At 39.2% G+C, this 20,403-nt stretch overlaps 1 protein-coding gene across 1 annotated transcript in view; it reads left to right on the top strand.

Moving 5' to 3' along the window:
* Positions 1-3,406: 3,406 nt before the first annotated feature.
* Positions 3,407-20,403, top strand: part of LOC149065508 (glycine receptor subunit alpha-3-like) — a 39,084-nt gene continuing 22,087 nt past the window's right edge. The window contains exons 1-5 of the mRNA XM_089253906.1: positions 3,407-3,541; positions 3,642-3,769; positions 4,288-4,355; positions 4,669-4,901; positions 20,267-20,349. Coding sequence (XP_089110032.1) covers positions 3,486-3,541; positions 3,642-3,769; positions 4,288-4,355; positions 4,669-4,901; positions 20,267-20,349 — 568 coding nt within the window. The 5' untranslated portion in view covers positions 3,407-3,485. The remainder of the gene's footprint in view (positions 3,542-3,641; positions 3,770-4,287; positions 4,356-4,668; positions 4,902-20,266; positions 20,350-20,403) is intronic.

Genomic DNA, 20,403 nt, shown 5'->3' with positions numbered 1-20,403 from the left:
ATTTGTACACCAATGGTTAATTAGCATCATTAACGTAAGGGAAAAAAGCAGCATCACAAAGAAAATTCCCTTACGAAGAGGAGGAGGGGGGGGGGGAAGGTCAGACGGAAGGACCATCACTAGTGAGCGTGCCGAAAAATTACGCCAAACCTGCTGCCAAGACTACTTATAGTGTACAACAAAAAAAATAATTGTCCCGGGGCCCCCGTGCTAGAGCTCTGCCAGCCCTACCCTTATGGAGGTCATGGCACTCACTTAAACCATTCAGGATGGATGCTTGATTTCGTGTATTCGGGAGATATTCACCGAAAACTCAGAAGAACACTCTATGATTCATTGATTAGCACCATGATCATTTCAGTTAAAGCACATGCCAGAATTCTTGTACGGGTGATTTTCTCTTCTGGTGATGATTATAATCAGAGCTCGTGATCCGTGAATATGCCTCGGGCTTCAACGAGTTCAATCGGGCACAGCATGGAGACCCATGGTCCACATGCCACAGTAGGACCCTTATGCTGAGATCTTTGGTGGGCCAAAGGTTAGACTCTTCACGGGCTCCTCTATTATGAATTCGTAGTGTGAAAAACAAAAAGGGAATCATGCATTTGATGAGAATCATCTAGGGCCCCAGGACAGGAGTCCTGCCAGACCCATTCCTTGAGGAGGGTCATTCGGGGCCTCAATTGAATAGAAGCTTCCACTACAAGATCGGGCACAATGATTAACAACAATAAATATGTAAGTTAAGAGGTGGTGCAACATCATCGCCCTGGGGATATGATGCTGTTGAGACGGCAGTGGGGACTCACACTTTTTTTTTGGATAAATGTTCAAAAATTTTGTTTGAGTTCTGTAAAACAGCCTCATTATCATCAAGGGTTCCGCGAGATACTTTACGTTGTAAACCCCTGGTATAGGGAACAGCTATAGGTATACAGAAATGGGCAGTCAGAACATTCCGGAAACAGAAACAGCACCGCACTGGAGATAGTATGGAGTTGGCTGGAAGAGGCATTTGTGTGAAAATGAACAAGGAATTTAAACTTGTGCAGGGGGATTCGACTGAAGTCAATAATAAACAAATATTGGTAAAAACTGAAAATATCCTTTAAAAAAAGAGAAAGAACCTTATTTTTTTCAGAAATTAGCGATAGGTGGCACTTTTTGGAAGTGTAAAAAAAAGGCGCTGTGTTGACATGAATTAAACATTGAATAGCAGAGAATTGAATAGCATTTCAAAACGGAAAAGTATTGTATTTACCTGCGCTTATTTATTCGCGCTCTTCAAAATTATTTTGATGTGTAAAAATTTGCGAGAGTGAAAACAACGTCGTAAGGAATCCGTCATAAAAAAGGCCGTCCTAGGCGATCACCTCGTCGCCTCATGCCTGGTGCTGGCCCAGTTGGCGTGTGTGTGTAATAGTATCTCACGAATATTTACCGTTTTATTGTAAGGCTATTTCTAGAGATACATGTCAAATCGTTAATTTTTTTTTAGAAATATTGTTAAAAATTTTTGTTACTGGTATTTTCGTTACTGAGAAGATTTGAAGAATAAAAAGTCAAGTTGGCTTCGTTGAAAATACGTGAAAAACCGGGACATTTTTACAAAAAAGTCGAAACGACCAGAAAAACAAAAAAAACCCCGACTGTTCCTGGAAATACGGACGTATGGTCACTATAATAGCGTATATACCAAGTTTAGTTTCAATGGAATACGTGTACCAGAATGGGCGCTTTATAGGTCTGAGTAGTTTCACTATACTGACAATACTGTAGTAGACGCACGTATTCCATTGAAACTTGGTACAGTCGAATTCCGTTATAACAAACTCCAAGAGACCAGAGAAATAACTTCGTTATAACGAAATTTCGTTATAAAGGATTTATAGGTTTTTGCATTGTTCCTATGTAAATGTATCTGGCGGATTACGTGTTCGTTAAAACGATATTTTCGCTATAATGGTATTGGTTAAAACGGGATTCGACTGTATATACGCTATATGACCCATGGGAAAGAGGAAAATTCAATAAAAAAAGTGCTACTTTTTCACCTGGTGGTCGAAAACTAATTTTTTTTATTTCATAAATTTCTTTCCCATGGTCTCATTAAGATATCCTAAAAATCTGGCAGTATATTCGGAACTTAAATTATAATCACTGTGTACACATGTGGGGGGATATTTTTTTTTGCAAATGAATATGCACTAAGTAATAGAAAAGATTCATTTTAAAAACAAATCTGTTTTTTTTATGATTTTTTTAATGCATAATTTTTCATTTTTCGGAATTTTGAACTTTTTTAGGATTTTTAGTGCATATTCGAGATTTTTTATAAACTGAAGAGGCGAAAAAACTGGTACAGGCATGCGTATGTAAATAAAGAGATATGGAACCAATCAGAGTACGGCGCTGCGGTCGGCAACGCCTATATAACACAAAAAGTGTCTGGCATAGTTGTTAGATCGGTTACTGCTGCTACAATGGCAGGTTATCGAGATTTAAGTGAGTTTGAACGTGGTGTTATAGTCGGCGCACGAGAGATGGGACATAGCATCTCCGAGGTAGCGGTGAAATTTGGATTTTCACGTACGACCATTTCACGAGTGTACCGTGAATATCGGGAATCCGGTAAAAAATTAAATCTACGACATCGCTGCGGCCGGAAAAAGATCATGCAAGAACGGGACCAACGACGACTGCCGAGAATCATTAAACGTGACAGACGGGCAACCCTTCCGCAAATTGCTGCAGATTTCAATGCTGGGCTCTTCAGTGTACATATTTTAGCCTTTATAAGTGCATATGTTGGCATTTTTAAGTGCATATTTTGGCATTTTTAAGTCCATATTTGCATATTTTAGAGTATATTTGCATATTTTAGAGTATATTTGCATATTTTAGAGTATATTTGCATATTTTAGAGTATATTTGCATATTTTAGGGCATATTTCGCCACTTTTTTAATGCATCTAATCCGGCCTCTAGTAATATTCAAACGTTTCGAGAGAGAGAGAGAGAGCTCGTTAAACCAACTGGACGATAGTTTGAGACGGCTTTTCTACCAAATCTTATGATGAGGTTAACTAAAGGTTGTTTGTGTGTGTTATTTGATTCTGAAAGGAATTGGAGAGTTTTCTTTTATTTAATTTAAATAATGCTGTCACGGTAATACGAAAACACGGTATTATTGAAAAACTGTATTTTGAGTTGTAATACATTTTGTTTGTGATATTCTAATGATATACATAAATACCCTTTTTCTTTTCACGTCACACGTTTTTTTATTCTTCAAACTATAATATGTGTCACGTTTAAACCCTTTCTAATCTATACAACGCCCATGCGCTTTCCGATGTTTTTGTCGCGTCTTACCTAGAGATAAATGTTAATCCATCCATTTGATCTCACCTGCTTCATTCTCACATAACGCACGGTGTTACATTTTCTGAAAAACTGCATCTACCATCGTGATAAGGGAAATGCTAGCGAAAAACTGCTTCTCTTTAGCTGTCGTCTCCCTGTTTACATTATGCAGGTAATTACTTTTCATCATTTCATACCTAATGTGGTACGTTTTGACGCGATTTTGAATTGAATTGTCGTGTCTAAAAGTGAATCCATTGTATCCTTTACAGCAAAACACAGAGTTCGAGCCTTGCCAGCAGGCATCACGAAATGCAATGGGAGCATCAGGAAACACTTTTCTCTCAATTGACTCGAGATACAAATTATAACGTTCGTCTAAGACCTTTCGTCAATAAAAGTAAGTTTATTAAACAATACGGATTGAAAAACATTCGAGTTTCATGTGAAATAATTCTCTCACATATTTCTGGCTGGTTCAGACTTTACATTTTTTTCTTCGGGATCGGATTAGGAGTTAACATCCAAAGGCTCTAAGCACTTGCATGATTTTCTCTCTCCCTCTAATAAAATTTAAGCTACGTCCGCATGAGCGTTTCCAAATAACGTACACATGAAGAAGTCATCATGCTGATGTTCTAAATCGGTGTTTCCCGACGTGGACAATATCACCCCCTTGGAGATGATGGACTAATGATGGAATGGTTGGAGAAAAACTTTCTGAAGAAGGGGGCGATGGAACGAAAAAAGTTGGGAAATTCCTGTTCTAAATGGTATCAAATAACAAGATGCCAGCATGTTGTGTTGTCTTATTTCTTTTACGCCTTCATTAACATGCTCAGTTTGCTTAACAATTAATCCGGCTCTGGCATTCGTTTTAAGAAAATTAAACTTGAAAATTTTTCATCTTTATTTCAGGTACTCCTGTGACTGTGACTACAAGCATTTACGTATATAGTATGGCATCTATAGACGAACTACATACGGTAACGTTTTGGAATTTATGCATTTCTGCTTGAAATACTGTATCGTAAAGTAAAAAAAGTTATATTATCTATCACCCAGGGCCGTCTTAAAAGCATCATTGCCCCCGGGCCAAGTGATTTTTCCGAGGCTCCGTCAGTCAAATTCACATGGTTACTCTGGAAAATTTCAACCAGATCTTATTTTTGTGAGGCTCCTGGGACGTGCCCGGGTAGGTCTATGCGTTAAGACGGCCCTGCCTAGTCGAGAATACTTTAACAGTAGCAATTACATGCACTTTATACAAATTACACAGGATTTTGTATGTTTAAACAGGAGTATACTATGCAGATATTGTACCGTCAAACCTGGAACGATGATCGACTCAAATTTCGTCCCGATCCTTCGGTACAGCGAATTGTAGGTGACCAATGGCATGCATCAAGGATATGGGTACCATCTGTCCATGTTGTGAACAATAAGGACTTTGGTTCATTTGCTGCGGCGAATGCAGACGGAACAGTGCTCTTACATATTGAACCCAATGGACAGGTGCTCTTAAGCAAAAGGTAAAATGATGCTGTAAATTATGAAATTTTTTTCTTTAAAATACTGTGTCTCGAAGCAATGAATATGATTAGGTCAGTGATGTGGGCAAACTTTTTTAGGAGCGGGTCAAAAAATAAAAAGTTTTGGTGGGCCAAACATATTCGGACATTGACTCATAATTGGAATTTTTATACTTAGAAAGTTAAGTGGCGGAATGTGTTGTATAATTTGAAGACTGAGCTAAGCTGAATGGAGATTAATTCGCCGATTCCACGGCACAAATTAATTTGTAGACTGCCATGATTTTTCATTGCAAATGAGACACAATGTTTTATCCTTCACAACTGTGAAAAATAAATAAATATATTTTGATAACTTATGCACATTTATTTTAGGGCATGCTCCATTTTTTGCATATGCAAAAGTTTTCAAATAAATTTCTATTTAATCAGTTTCTACGACGGCATATGCCGTCATAAGGATTTTCGGTCTTTATTCACATAGATATGACGAAATAATTCGTCATACAGCTGTTGCCACCCCTACGCAGGTATCCTTCTACTTTATTATCTCGCCACTCGATGGAGTTGAATGATTATATTTCAACGCGTGCGCGCGCGCGCGTCTGGGGTTATTATTAACTTGGGTAACCACTATCTTCGCCATGCTGTGCAAGGGTTATCCTTAAGCGTTTTCCTTTAACGGGGTTGGTGCACGCAAATTTTCCAAAAAACACATTTTCGAATTTTCAATTTTCAAATAATTTTGCTGCGTCTAACTACGTTCAAGTTTTTGTTCTACCTTTACTACAAATATTTTTAAATATTTTAACATAAACTGCTTTGGCAGGCAGGCATTATACATAAATGTTTTCCACTAAAATGCTCTTTTCTCAAAACTAAGTTTTTTTTGTTAGATAAGGAACATTTCTTCAAACTCCACTTGTTCAAAAGTCTTGAAACTTTGTGTCTCAACACTATGGTGTTACATACTTTACCACGAGGACGTTTTATTAAAATTATTTAAAACGCTTTTATGGCACAAAATAATATGAGTGGATATAAATTTTCACCACTATATTTTCCATATTTAAAAAATGGAACACACTGCTTAAATGAATTTTTTTAAAACATTGAAAATGAAAATTTCTATACTATTATTTTCAAATCTGAGGCGAGCGGGATAGAACCTTCTAAGCGACCGGCGCACAGTGGTCCAAATCGGGAAATTAGCTGGAAAAAAATAAAAAATGAAGTTTTTGCTACAGAGAAAAAAACCATATGGGTGTGTAGAGAAATGTCTGGTGCATCTTGAGGTGATATTTGTTTCGTGATATTTGTGTACATCGGGGGGGGGGGGGGTTCCGGGGGGTCAAAGGAGGGTAATGACTGACTCAGATGGGGCTCTCGCCGAAATGTGATGAAAAGCTTAACTTCCCTAGGTTGTCATTCGGTTGCATTTGAGTGGAACTATGAAATTCTTTTGCTATTCATTTTTAGTTCTTTGTTCTTTTCGGTTCGATATTTTCCAAGCTCCGAGTAGAGGAAATAATTTTCGTAATTCGTCCTTGAAGTTTGGCTCATTTTTGAGTAGTTTTGAGCACAAAAAGTGAGTTATAAAAAAAGTTTAACTCTGTTCAATCGTGAAATGTTTTTTCGGATGTTCTGCATGTTGTTGGTGAACGTTTTGCATTATGCGTAGGCGCCCCCAGCCGCCCCTTTTTACGTAAGAAATTTTTGAAATGGCCTTATGTGTGACTCGTCTAGAGTTGTTTGACGTTATTTGCGCTAATGGTGGCTCAACCCACCAGACCTTTTAAAAAGTCTGCAGACCTGTTAATCCAATATATTGATGAAAAGTCAAAATTGGAACATAGCCTGAAAGTCAAGAGTAGTAAGTTTCGTTTGAAAATCAAATGTTTCATCAGTTTCTTATCAAAAAAGTGGAGATCTAGTAACAAGACCTTGACACGTTTCCCCGACAAAAATTCAGCATGGTTACAAGGGAAAATAGCTATTCCATCCAAAATAGTCCAGATAGATCGTAGCAGACCTCAAAAGAATTTCGAATATAGTGGCCCGAGGACAAAGAAGGCAAAAATAAAAATAAAAATCTCTTGGAAGAACATAGAACCAGCGAGTTGTGCTATGCAGCACAAGCCAGTCTTACATCATCCGGCCAACGTACGGCCTCTAACATGAAATAGATGTCGAAAAATTTAGAGAGTTTGCAAACACTACTGCAAAGCTTTATGTGCAACTTTACAGTTGGTTTTACATGCCAGTTACTGTTCACAAAGTTTTGGTCCATGGTGCAGATGTTATACAACATTTGCTACTTCCCGTTGGTCAGTTGACGGAGGAAGCACAAGAATCCAGACATAAAGACTATAAACAAGCCAGAGAATATAGATCAAGAGAAATTTCGCGTCAAACAACTAATGAATATTTGATGAACCATCTTCTTATATCATCAGATCATCTACTGTAGTATCTTCTATAAGAGAACTGCCCACAAAAAACTGCCCCAAAAAAGGGAGCATTGCCAAAAGAGGTTTTGACTTTGCTGAAATTTAGCGAGACAGAAAAGGGAGAAAAAAGCACATCCTCAGAGTCTTACAGTGATTGACACTACGCATAAGGTGTGGGTGCGTTTTAAGTAAATTTTTAATTTATATGCAAAATTACTGAACATAAACGTAAATTAATTTCGAGAATGAAATAATATATATTTTTAAGTGTTTGTAGAATTGCGAGTATAAATTTGTAAGTATTTAATAATCAGCGGAGTTTGGTTGTTTTTTATGAAAAATTTCATTCCAATTTGAAATGTTCAATCGGTGATCAAGCCCACAAATCATAGATTTTGTTTATTTGCACTGTTTATTTTTAATGTTTTGTGTTATAAAAGAATAATTTATTATTTTTTTGAGTGAAAATCTTGATTTTTTTACATATTAAACTTCAATTAAGTGTTCCCCCCAGTTTTCACGGCAATATTTTGTTTAGAATGTGCTTTGGTATTACTATTATTTTTTAAATATTATTCGTAATAAATATGAGTGATGCATTATTATTTTGGAGACAGTCAATCAGAAAAGTAGGAAACATCAGTAAAAGATGGAAAGATTAATTAGAAATAAGTAATTATTTCATTGAAATGGAAAGAATTGCAAAAATGTAGAAAACGTAGTAAGCATGCCAAAGTAGTTTTAAAATTACCAAACGTTATTATTATTCAATTATACTTCTCAACCTGTGTGGATGCCTATTTCTGATGTGAAGCAAAAAGAATTTTTCAAAAATATTCATTAGTTTTCGAGAAAACACTTTTTTCCTCCTAAATTCGCTATATTGACCACTGTGCGCCGTTTGCTCATTACTAGATTAGGCAATCGAAGTTACGGGACGATTGAGTGCGATTGTGTTAGAAGCCCGATAGAATGAAACGTTTAGTTCAGTGTTGCCCCTGGTGGGCGATAGAATGGTCCAGGGGGGCGATAGAAGCTACGGATTTAACATAGGATTCTATGGGTTAACTTGAGTTGGGTTCGATGAGAGAAAAAAAATTTCTGAAGACGGGGAGATGGAATAAAAAGTTTGGGAACTATGGTTTAGTCGAACATACACGTATAACCATTTACTAGTTATGAAAAAATGTATTTCCAACGTCACTAAAGACAAACAAATATACACCTAAAGCGTTTCGGCTACATTAATGGGTGCCGTTGTTCAGAGGCGCGGACATGAAAAAAACATTGAGGGGGGCTGAAAGTTGCTAGTTGGCTCGTATATACAGGACTCAAAAACGTATATAGGAGGGGAAGGGGTGGGGTACGTTGTATTACATATTCATTAGTTAATGGGGAGGGGAGAGCTCATCCCCCTCATAAGACACAAAATTTTGTGGAGGGGGGAAGCTGAAATAAACTAAGACCCCAGGTTCTGTCACCTATATACCGTTATTCAAGGCAAAAAAGTGGTGGTGGTGGTGAGTATGTGTGTGTGTGTGATTTATCCAAAGGTAAACGTTTGTTATTTACCTTTGACAACGGCACCACAAGGTAGCTGAAACGCGTCAGGTGCTGTTTATTTTGTCTTTAATAACCTCATTTGCTCATTTTTCGTCACACCACGGTCATTTTCTTCTGCACATGAGGGTTAATTAGACCGGCACCTACAATTTATTGCCGATTCCGAACGGCAGCGTCCGACATTTTTGAATTTTTAAACTCACCGAGAGGTTGGTGCACTATCCCTCTAGGTGTGAGGCTCCCTGCGGTAGTAATCTTTTGCTGTGGTCACATATTTTTTATTGTCATATCTGTTGTACCTCCGCGTGTAGGAAAGTTTCTGACGAGGACGAATACGGTATCGCACTCGCGACACCTCTAATCATCCTTTGGTATTTTAGGCGAGTATCTTATCGACCTGGGCTAGCCCGTCCGTCTTCAATAACGTTGGAAATATAGGGTGTTTCAAAAAGAACCACCCGATTTGAAATGCGTATATTGCAAAAAATATTGAACATAGACACTTAAGATTAATTTTATATTACATGGCCAATCATAAAGTTTTTCAGAAACCAAATTAAAGGTGCTCAATGTGTCCACCTTGGGATGCACGGCATATGTCTATACGGTAGACAAGTTCGTCCCAAACTTTTGCGATCATGTTTGCATCCACGGCTGCTGTTATGCGTATCTTCAGTTCGGCTAATGTAGCTGTAGGGGGGGGGGGCACATAAACGTAGTCTTTTATAAACCCCCACAAGAAGAAGTCGCATACTGTGAGGTCTGGTGATCTTGGCGACCAGTGATGTTTAACTGAATCTCGTCAGGGGTTCTCAACTTTTTTTTTACTCGCGGAGCCCTGGCCTTTTATGGCGGAGCCCTGTTTGACACGAGGAGCCCTTTTTGTATATAATTTTAATTCCGAAACCCTGTAGGCCTCTTTTTTTTATTTATGTATCAAATTTACTGATTTCATTTTATTTTCCTAGGAAAATAAGCCCCTAGGAAGTGCACACGGAGCACCGGCTAGGTCATTCTTTTGCTCACTCACGTGCTCGCAAACTCTCTAGGTCACTCACTGTTCTAGTTCGTCCCTTGCTGTCTGGGCAGAGGTGGATTTATTGAGGTTTTTACAAATTTTTCCACCCTTCCCCATTCTACTAACTTTCTTGGCCACTCATTCCTCAAATTTGCCGTCCCTCTGAACTTGCCGCCTGGGCTATAGCCGCTCAACACCTATAGCAGAAGGTGTTCCAACACCTTCCTCCGCGCGAAGCTTTGACGTCACCGTATTCGTCCATTCCACCTGTAGCCATTGGATAAAGCAGGCCGACGTATGCGAAATCTTTACTTTTTCTTGCAGTATATCCAATGACTATAGGTGAAATGGACGATTTCAGTGACGTAACGAGCTTTGCGCGGAGGCTTTCTACTATAGAGTGTGGTGGCTAAGCCTCCCTCCCCCCCCCCTGTAAATACGCCACTGCACGCGAGAATCTGTAATTGGAAAGAATAATCTTCTTCCTCAGTCAGCCGGCTCGCACGAAGTGGCGAAACGCTATGCAAATGAACGGAGCGTTTCCCCATTCGGATTGGTGATCCATTCACCACCGATTGCCGGAATCGGAAATCCCAAGGAAATTTTTTCCGAAACCTGACAACTAAAAAAAGTTGAAATTCGGGTTTTTAACCAATCAGTAACGACGCCGATTTCCAAAATCGGAAACAGGCGTACACTGTGTTCATACTAGGGAACGGTAGTAAAGCCGGGTTTTCTCCTAAGAGCAGATTCTTCTGCGCAGCGTGAACCGAATAGGACCATTTCGCGTCGGTAGAAACGTGTAAAGGCTGAAACACACTACGCTGACGTGACGTGAATTCCCGTCATGCCAGAGACGTGGTAAATTCTGATTCGTGGAAATTATGTGACGTGGGAATTCCACGTCACAGAATTTTCACGAATAAGATTTCACAAATTCGTCATCATGCCTTAATGCATCTCTTAAAACATCGGACCAGTGTGCACACCATATAATGCCTGATATGATCCCGTGTCATCTGACGTGGCGTAGTAACACGTCACGTCACGTCAGTGTAGTGTGTTTCCGCTTTAACTGTATCGCGCTACGCGTTGTGTTTTCCTGCGTGGCGCATCATCTGTTCTGTCTGCATGTCCACGTATTTTTGCACGTGCACGTATTTTTGACATTTTACACAGTAAAAAAATCAACGTGAGAATCTCACGCGATAGAAGCGAAACTTCTATGTTTGACACATGACTAGATTCACCCCATTGAATTTAATTTTAATTATTTAAAATGTAAGTTAGAAACTTTAAATTTAATTTTAAATAAGATTGATCTTGTTGACCCCCTTATCTTTTTTAAACTCCCCCTAAACTTGAACCCCTTTATCTAATTGACCCCTTAGACCCCAAGGCACCATCCGCCCCGGTGAATTCCAAGACGGCACACATACTGGAACGAAGAGGTACGTGATACAATAATTGCGAATAGGAAGAAAAACTCGTATGGGGTGGAGGAAGAGATGCCCACACCACAGTAAAGGAGGATGAGGATAGAGAAAATGACCGGCGGGTGTGATGATGATCCCTCTGCAGGAGATGGAAAAAAACAAAGGGTAAAACGGACCAGTCAACAAATAGCGAAAATCAGCAGATCGAGGTGAAAAAAAACAGGTTTGTTCATGTCGCGCACCTCGTTGAGTGGCCTCTTTCTCTCCTTCGCCTCGCTTCTCGAGTATATGTAGGGTAAAACAAAACAATAAAATTGTTTTCGTCGCTGGTATCTATTATACACTCCCGTACCTCTTGGTCGCCGCAATATGTGCGCGGTCTAGCGAGTTTAGAGTAATACGGAATCATAATTGAACCCGCTGTAAATCCCGTGTGTGGGAGATTTGTTGACTAAATATTTCTGGCGATAATCGGGGTTGGCTCGACGTCAGGGAGGGGCTTTAGTACAGGAGTAAAAAATGAGAAGAAAAAGAAAAAAGTGAAGTGCTCTCTATGTATATTCTGAGTCATGACAGCGCAGCCTATTAGGAACTGGCACTGTGACGTCACAAAACTGGGCCAGAGCATTGAGTCTCTGGGCCCACAATACTCTTAAGACGCCCCTGATGGGCCAACCTGACGGCCCGGGGAGCCTCCAGTGCGGGGGGCGGGGGGGTCTAATGAAAACGGGATCTGGTTGAAATTTTTGATAGTGAGCATGTAAACTGGTAGGCAGGAATTTCTAGTTAGATATGGGGTCTCAGAACATCACTTTGCACGCAATGCTCTTAAGACGGCTCTGTCTAGAGCGTGTGCAAGTATGTGAGTGACCAAAAGAGTGACTTAAAGATGCAGGTGTACTTGCTGGAGTGGAGAAGGGGGAGGCCTATTCGAGGAAAGAGTAGTCAAGAAAATTAGACTAGAAGAGGAGAAGGGTGTCAAAATTCGTGTAGAGCGCCCATAGGCGGCAAAACCATAAATGCGCCTCTGCCCTTGCCTGACAGAATAGTATTCTGTACATAATCCCGATCAATGCAAGATTGCCGCAGTTCTTTATTGAAGAGCGATGGGCGTCAGTACTATATAATTTAGTCAGCATATGATTATATCATAAACTTTGGATACAATATAACTCCGCATGGAAACGAAAACATGGCTACAGAAAGCGAAAAAAAAAAATGTCCGTTCATACCAGTAGTTTATCAAGGCAATAAATCAAGAGAAGATAACATTAGATAACCTAACATAGGATAACCTAGGACAACCTAGAATTCATGACAGTTAACAGTTCCATATATCTTACAGGAGGCATAATCTTTAAATGGCGCATGTGTCATCCAAACAGGACATGGAATCTCACAATAACACACAATACCAATAGACCGGCTTTGGAATCAAAAAGAAATACGATTTCGAAATAAGATAACAGTTTAGCACAAAAATGTTATTCTTGGGTTCAAGATATCAAAATAAGAAACATACAGTAGCGTCTTGATAATTCGAATCTCGAAATTCCGAGTTTCCGGATAATCCGATGGCTGGAATTTTTCATAAATTCCTTCTCAAAATGCTTTATGTATATCTTTTGTTTGATTCTTTCCAACGAATGCGAGTACTGTAAAACCTCCCACTAACGGGACTATGAAAATGTGGTTGCTAAAAGTGGGAAAAAAAGTCGCGAAATGTGGTCGGACTGTGGAAAGTGGCCGTTATTGAGAATGGCCAGGGCCGCAACTAGATGCTTAGTCATCCGGGGCAAGTGCACATTTTGGCGCTGCAATGTTGAAGGTAAGGTTTGAGAATGAAATTTGCGTCCCCTCTGGTCCAGCGCCCGGAGCACGAGACCCGCCTGCTCCTCCCTAGTTGCGGTCCTGAGGAATGGCAGTTTTATTTCTGAAAAACACAAAAAAAAGGTAACTGAAATTTGCGATCTCTGTAACATGTAAAACAGTAATCCGTTCTGTAATTGATTAAGATGCGTGTGCTTGTCCCGGCTGACCAAACATCTAGTTGCAGCCCTGTTATTCGATCTGCAGCGCTATTATGGGGCATTCTAAAATTTAGGCTTGCAGTGATGAGATAGAACACATCAGAAACGATTTGGCGAGAAAAACTGACATGGAACAAGAGGATGTACTAGCAATCCCAAAATAGTTCTTTATTCCCACCCACTATCAACTAGACTAAGGGTGGCCAACAGCTGCCCCGTAAGGTGATTTTGTGCGGCCCACGGCTAGGTAAAATTACTGTGTATTAAATTGATTTTCTCATTATTTAAGCCATCACTTTCCACTTCAGACCAAATTAACAGACTATTTACATTCATTATTTCTAGTGATGACAGTAATTAGCTATTTTTTCATCACATTGCCTCTTCGTACACACATATTGCTCTCTCCAGTTTGTCCAATTTATGGGCACTTTCATTCACCCCATTTCTTTCCGCCACCTCGTTGGGCAAGTTGTATTTTTGTGAACAGTGTATTTGTAGCTGAATGCATATTTGGTGTTCACATTGCTCACAGTTGCTCACAGTGACGAAACTTTTTCGAAACGGATGACAACTCACAATGGCACCAAGAAATTGCAATCGTAAAGGCTACGCAGACCCCAATAATTTACCAATACGTAGATCCAATGGAAATTTTCTTTCCCTTGGGTCAAAGAAACGTAAGAACGTTCGCTCAAAGAGCAAAAATGTGTCATATGGGATGGTCGGGTTCATATTGTGCAGTTGAACAACAAAGTTCCATACCCAGACACGATGACTTCTTGTGTCGAAAACACAGAAGCAGTCTTCTCTAGATTTCGACATAGCAGGTTGGTGACATTCCACGTTGAAGCAGACTAACACTTTCTCAAACGAAAATACCGAACTCTAAAAATTAGAAAACGTTTGCTCAAATTTCACAAGAAAACGAACCCCGAGCCCCACGACAACCAATGAAATGCAGCCAATTTAAAAATTAGGAAGCCGAGGCCCAATAAAACCCTTTTGCTTCTGCAACTCTAATTCTACTTTACACAGCACAGGCTCCAGAACCTAGGGGCTGAGGTCATTTGAGCCCCCCAATAATTTCTGAAAAAACAATGCACCTTCCTCCTCCTACGTACGCGCTTTAGTCCCGTATATACGAGAGGCCAGTAACTTTCAGCAGCTCCAATGTTTTCTTCATGTCGGCGCCTCTGCTGCACAGTCATGCCTTCTCAGGCCTCTATTCTCGTTTACGTATCTGGACGGCCATTTTCGTTCACGGGCCTTCATTACCATTTGAGGGCATAGACGACCCACTTTAGTGGGCCTCTGAAAAAACCCACATTCGCTCCGATTCTTAGAAGCGATGGGATCGCACTTCAACTTTAGTATGCCCTTGGTCAGCACGTTTAACAGCGGCTACTGGCTTACTGTCGCAACACCGAGAATTTTTAATCGCTTAGCGCTATTCCATGTGCTCTTGCACTCCTTTTTAAACAAATTCTGCCAGAGTAATAGTTTGAAAGTTCGTATCTTCATCCATTCCTATTCCCTGTCTCTCCTCCATTTGCTCCTCTCCTTACTAGTAGCTGAGAAGCCAACTGCAGATCGATCTTAATTTTGATATGGATTCCGAACCTTCACGTATGTGAAATTTCGTTTCCATGACAGCATTTTATGCTATGAAAAATTTAATTTCAATTTATTACACAAGATTGACGTTTACACGAAAATAACCACGGCAGTGTCCGACACTGCCTATTCTTTTTTTTCGGCTCGGCAATGATTGCCCCATATAACCATTCATCCGCTTCATCGTTCAGTGGTTTCTGCTCCACGTGATTTCTCTATCTAAACTTTGAACCCCTTTATGACACTCTTAGAGGTGGAATTTCGGAAATCCAATCGTTAGTAAGTTTTAAGCCATGAAATGAAACAACTGACAAAATTTCATATTTATAGCTTCAGCGGTTTTAGCCCGGTGATGATGAATCAGTCAGTTCAGGACATGTTATTTTATATACTGTATATAGATGGTTCCCATGGACTTTTTCTGCTATGTACATCTCACGATAGGTAGAGTGGGGTTCTCGTGGTCCTTCTGAAATTAATATTCCGCGATAGGTAGAGTGGAATTCTCGTGGTCCTTCTGAAATGAATATTCCGCGATAGGTAGAGTGTGGTTCTGCTATGTACAGGGTGTCCATAATTAAAAGACCCTATTTTAAAGTAGCCTACATGCGAAACCAAGTCATCAGAAAATTGTGAAATTTTGTGGAGGACATGAAGTGAGATGGAAATTAGTTTCAGGGGGAAAAAATTAGTTGCACATGTCGCCACCAGAGAGCGTTTTATTAAGAAATGACACATTTAGGCAAACGTTTACAATGTTAACAATTGTTAAACACTTTTACAATTGTTACTGCAACAAAACATGTTCCACATGATGGCCATCATTTTCAGATATCATGTGAAATCGCAAGATGACATGTTCCACAACTGACTGAAGTGTGTGCGGGGAAATGATCAGCACGTAGCGTGAAATGCTGCCTTTAAGGTCAGGTAAAGTTTTTGGATTGCCACGACTTACCAGACGTTTCAAATGTCCCCAAAGTCAAAAATCGCATGGATTAAGGTCCGCGGATCAGAGAGGCCATAGATTAGGGAAGTGCCGGCTGATGACACATTCTTCTATAAAATGTGTTTTAAGAACATTCTTAACACACACCGCAATATATGGAGGAGCTCTGTCTTGCATAAAGATTGTGTCTGCAAGGCAGCGACGTGCTTGCAAAGCCGGAACAATTTCGTTCTGTAACGGCAATGCATATCACTTCCCGGTGATCAAACATGTCACTGGACCTGTAGAACGTAACTCCTCGTAGAAGTAGGGACCGAGAATAAATGATGCAGTAAATCCACACCATACCATCACTTTTGGTGAATGTAACGCAACCTCTAAGATAGCGTGTGGATTTTCTGGTTCCCAAATTCAGCAGTTGTGAGTATTGATTGCACCATCAAAGTGAAAATGTGCTTCGTCTGTCCAGAGGATATTCTAAGACCATTCTGAATCGACCTCAACGCGCGCTAGAAACTGCAGTGAGATCCGGAGTCTAGCGTCATAATCATCTGAAACAACTGTTGCACAATTGAAAGTTTGTGCGGATCATATCGGAGGATATTCTGCATGATCTTATGAACAGTTGAACGTGGCCTATCCAACGTCTGCGCTACGCGCCTGACACTAGGGCTACCACGAGAATTTGAAGCTCTGTCCTCTTCCACCTGAAACGAAACCTCCTGTACTGCGCCTATGGAAACGAGTTTTCTTCCTCTTCCAGGACGAACGCCAACGATCCTGTGATTTAAAATTTCGTTATCATACTCCGAAGGTTTTAACATTCATCGGACCTTTTCGAATCTTCTTCCAAATCCGATATTTCAGTTACTGCGGAATTGCTGTTTTGGTAAAACAATTTGACCAAGAAAGCGCGATCTCGTAAACTTATCGTCATTGTGAGCAGCAAACACATTGAGAAACAAGATCTCCGCGAATGTTTCTAGGTTTTATAAACGCTGCTGCGTGACATCACATAAATTTTAACATTTCACATAAAATAACATTCAAATTGAAACACCCTCCGGTGGCGACATTTGCAACAAATTTTTCCCCCGAAACAAATTCCCATCACTTCATGAAGTCCTCCACAAAATTTCACACTTTTCTGATGACTGCCTTCGCCTGTAGGCTACTCTAAAATAGTGTCTTCTAATTATGGACGCCCTGTACATCTCGCGATAGATTACTGTCTTCATGCCCCTTCAGTGGCTCTCGTGGTCCTTCTGTTATGTACATCTAGAATCTGGATAGAGTATGGTTCCCGTGGTCTTTCTGATATGCACATTTCTCAATAGTTACATTTTAATAAAATTTTACATGGATATGTTACGGTAAATGGAATAAATCGGTTATTATGCGCACTTACGAATCGTCTTGGTAAGTTTGATAAATTTATCAGTTTTACGGAGATTATACATAATAACCAAGTGTCGCTAGTAAATTTGATAAATACTTGAAATTTATCGCCTTTATCTGTGATTATGCACAATACCCTAGTGTGAATTTGATAAATATGAAAAAATTTACAAATGAGCCCTATAGAGTATGTGTGATGAATATAGTCGGATCCCGATATAATGGTAACAAATTTTACGATCGGGCCCTGATATAATGTTACAATACACGTGTGAATTATCATATATAGTATAGTACAGGGTGATTATAAAAAAACTATCCCGACATATGGGCCCCTAACTATCCTACCATTCACAGAAACTGAATGAAATTTTGGCATAAGGTATTTTGAGGTATGCGGTCAAGAAAGATATGGAAAACAACAGTGTCACTCTAACAGTTACGGTTACAGTGAGAAAATTTCGAAAATATCAAATGGCAATACCAAGTTTTTTGTATTGAAATGTGATCTCCATTGTGAAAAACCCTAAATAGCGTTCGAACGGCAACTGTAGCATGAAAATCACCGGCGGTAGATAGGCTAAAAGTGAGGACAACCAATGAGGACAGAGAAGCAGCATAAAATAAAGCATTTTATTGTGTTTCACAAATTTTCCACATGACCTTGTGGAGGATTAATCAGGCTGGGATCTCAGCCGAAGAAACGGTGTGACGAATGAAACGAACATTAATGCTCTGGTGCACGGCAAAGTCCTTTTTACTTTTTCCTTGCCTAGCTCCGGGGATTTTCGTGCTACAGGTGCCATTCCAACGCTATTTAGTATTTTTCAGTATGGAGATCGCATTCCAATACAAAAAACTTGGTGTTGCAATTTGATATTTTTGAAATTTTCTCACTGTAACTGTAACTGTTAGAGTGACACTGTTGTTTTCCATATCATTCTTGAGCGCATACCTCAAAATACCTTATGCCAAAATTTCATTCAGTTTCTGTGAATGGTATGATAGTTAGGGGCCCATATGTCGGGATAGTTTTTTTATAATCACCCCGTATATCATATAGTACGATTTATCGTGTTTACCAACAATGCGCCGCTTGGGTATTATGCATAATCACCGGTAAAAGTCATTAATTTAGGGAAATTTATCTAGTTTACCAATGCCACTTGGGTACTATGAACAATCACGGTAAAAGTGATTAATTTAGAGAAATTTATCAAACTTACGAAAATGCTTGGTGATTATGCATAGTTACAGGATTTATAACATTTACCGTTACAAATACATCGTTTTTGCGTTCTTTTGCGTTTTTCGTCTGGGCATTGTATAATATTTTATCATGTGTATATATTGTTTATAATTTGTGTTAATTGCATTTTTAATTGGGTTGCTGTATTTTTGAAACATATGACAACCATATTTTTATGGGCATCTTTTTATCAGCCACCTCGTTGGGCATTTTGTCTGTTGTGGCGTTGTATTTGTATTTGTATTTATATAAAGGAAAAAATTATACCATACAATTTGCCAAGATATGCACGCACTCATGATGGTTTAATAACAGTGACGCCAAGCCGGGGGAGGGGGTGCTGAGCACCCACAGTACACAGTATTATGTATCATGCGTCAGAGCATCCTCAGAATTGATTCAGAAATCAAAGTTTATTACATGCTTAGTTTCTTACATAAAACTTTAGTCAAGCATCCACCAGGACCGTCTAAAAAGTATCATGGGCCCTCGGGCAAAGTGATTTTTCTGAGGCCCTACGTGGCGAATTCTCGAAAATTTCAACCAGATCTCGTTTTTTATGAGGCCTCTTCTTCTCTTGAGGCCCCCCCTGCCCATCCGTTAAGACGGCACTGGCACCCACAGTTATGAAACACTTCCGACGCCCCTGTCTTTTATCTAACCTTTCTAGTGTAACCCCGGCGTAAGGCCAGTATTAGGCCGGGATTACACTATAAAAGTTTGATAAAAATACTTTTATAAAACTTTAAAAACGCAGCCAATAAGACTATCGGTTGCATTTCCGCGAATATAACCGGTACGACCATTGGTTGCATTTTTCAAGTTTTATAAAAGGACTTTACCAAACTTTTATGGTGTAATCCCGGCTTTACACTATAAACGTTTTATGCAAGTTCTTATATAAAACTTGAAAAATATAACCAATGAACTTATCGGTTACATTCGAGCAAATGTAACCGATAAGCTCATTGGTTGCATTTGTCAAGTTTTATGAATAATTTTATTAAAACTTTATAGTGTAATACCGGCTTAACAATTATGTGCTATTACTACCAGAACCATTATAACTCGAAAGCCGGGATTACACTATAAAAGTTTGATAAAACTTCCTTATAAAACTTGAAAAATGTAATCAATAAGCATATTGGTTATATTGGAGCAAATGTAACCAATAAATAGGCTTATTGGTTGGTTTCTTAAAGTTTGATAAAAGATCTTTTACAAAATTTGAAAAATTCAACTAATAAGCTTATCGATTGCATTTGCTAAAATGTGACTTATGAGGTTTACTGGTCGGATTTTTCAAGTTTTATGAAAGAGATTTTATCAGACTTATAGTTTAATCGCGACCGATGTTGTCATATGCGACACATGTTGTGATCATATACATCCGTTCCGTGCTTTGCGAAAGTGACAAAAATACCCGAATGATAGCCTAACATTATGCTTGATTCCAATAAGCAATGCCTACAGAGTATCTTGTTAATTAATTCATTCATACACTATTAGTAAACAGTCATGATGTCTTTGGAATTCATCAATTTACGGCAAAAACCAAACGGTTATGGAAAACTGAAAATGTAATTTTTTGCTAGGGGGTATGTACTACTCTTGTTCTCTTCTGTTGCCCAGTTCCATTTTCTTCATCGTTTCAGAGTAAAACTGAGACCTTTATGTAAGATGGAGTTCTACCGCTATCCAAAAGATAAACAAAAATGCAAGCTCAAAATAGAAAGCAGTAAGTTTCTTTCTTTGCTAAATCTCTCAATGTCTGTGTTGTCAAATAATATTG

Source organism: Pholcus phalangioides, unplaced genomic scaffold (genome assembly GCF_987345545.1).
Source record: "Pholcus phalangioides strain wild (caught in Gottingen) unplaced genomic scaffold, Ppha-v1.0 ptg000039l_1, whole genome shotgun sequence".
In the NCBI taxonomy this organism is placed as follows: domain Eukaryota; kingdom Metazoa; phylum Arthropoda; class Arachnida; order Araneae; family Pholcidae; genus Pholcus; species Pholcus phalangioides.
The sequence above is the reverse complement of the archived record's forward strand: the minus strand, read 5'-3'. Positions and strand labels throughout refer to the sequence as shown.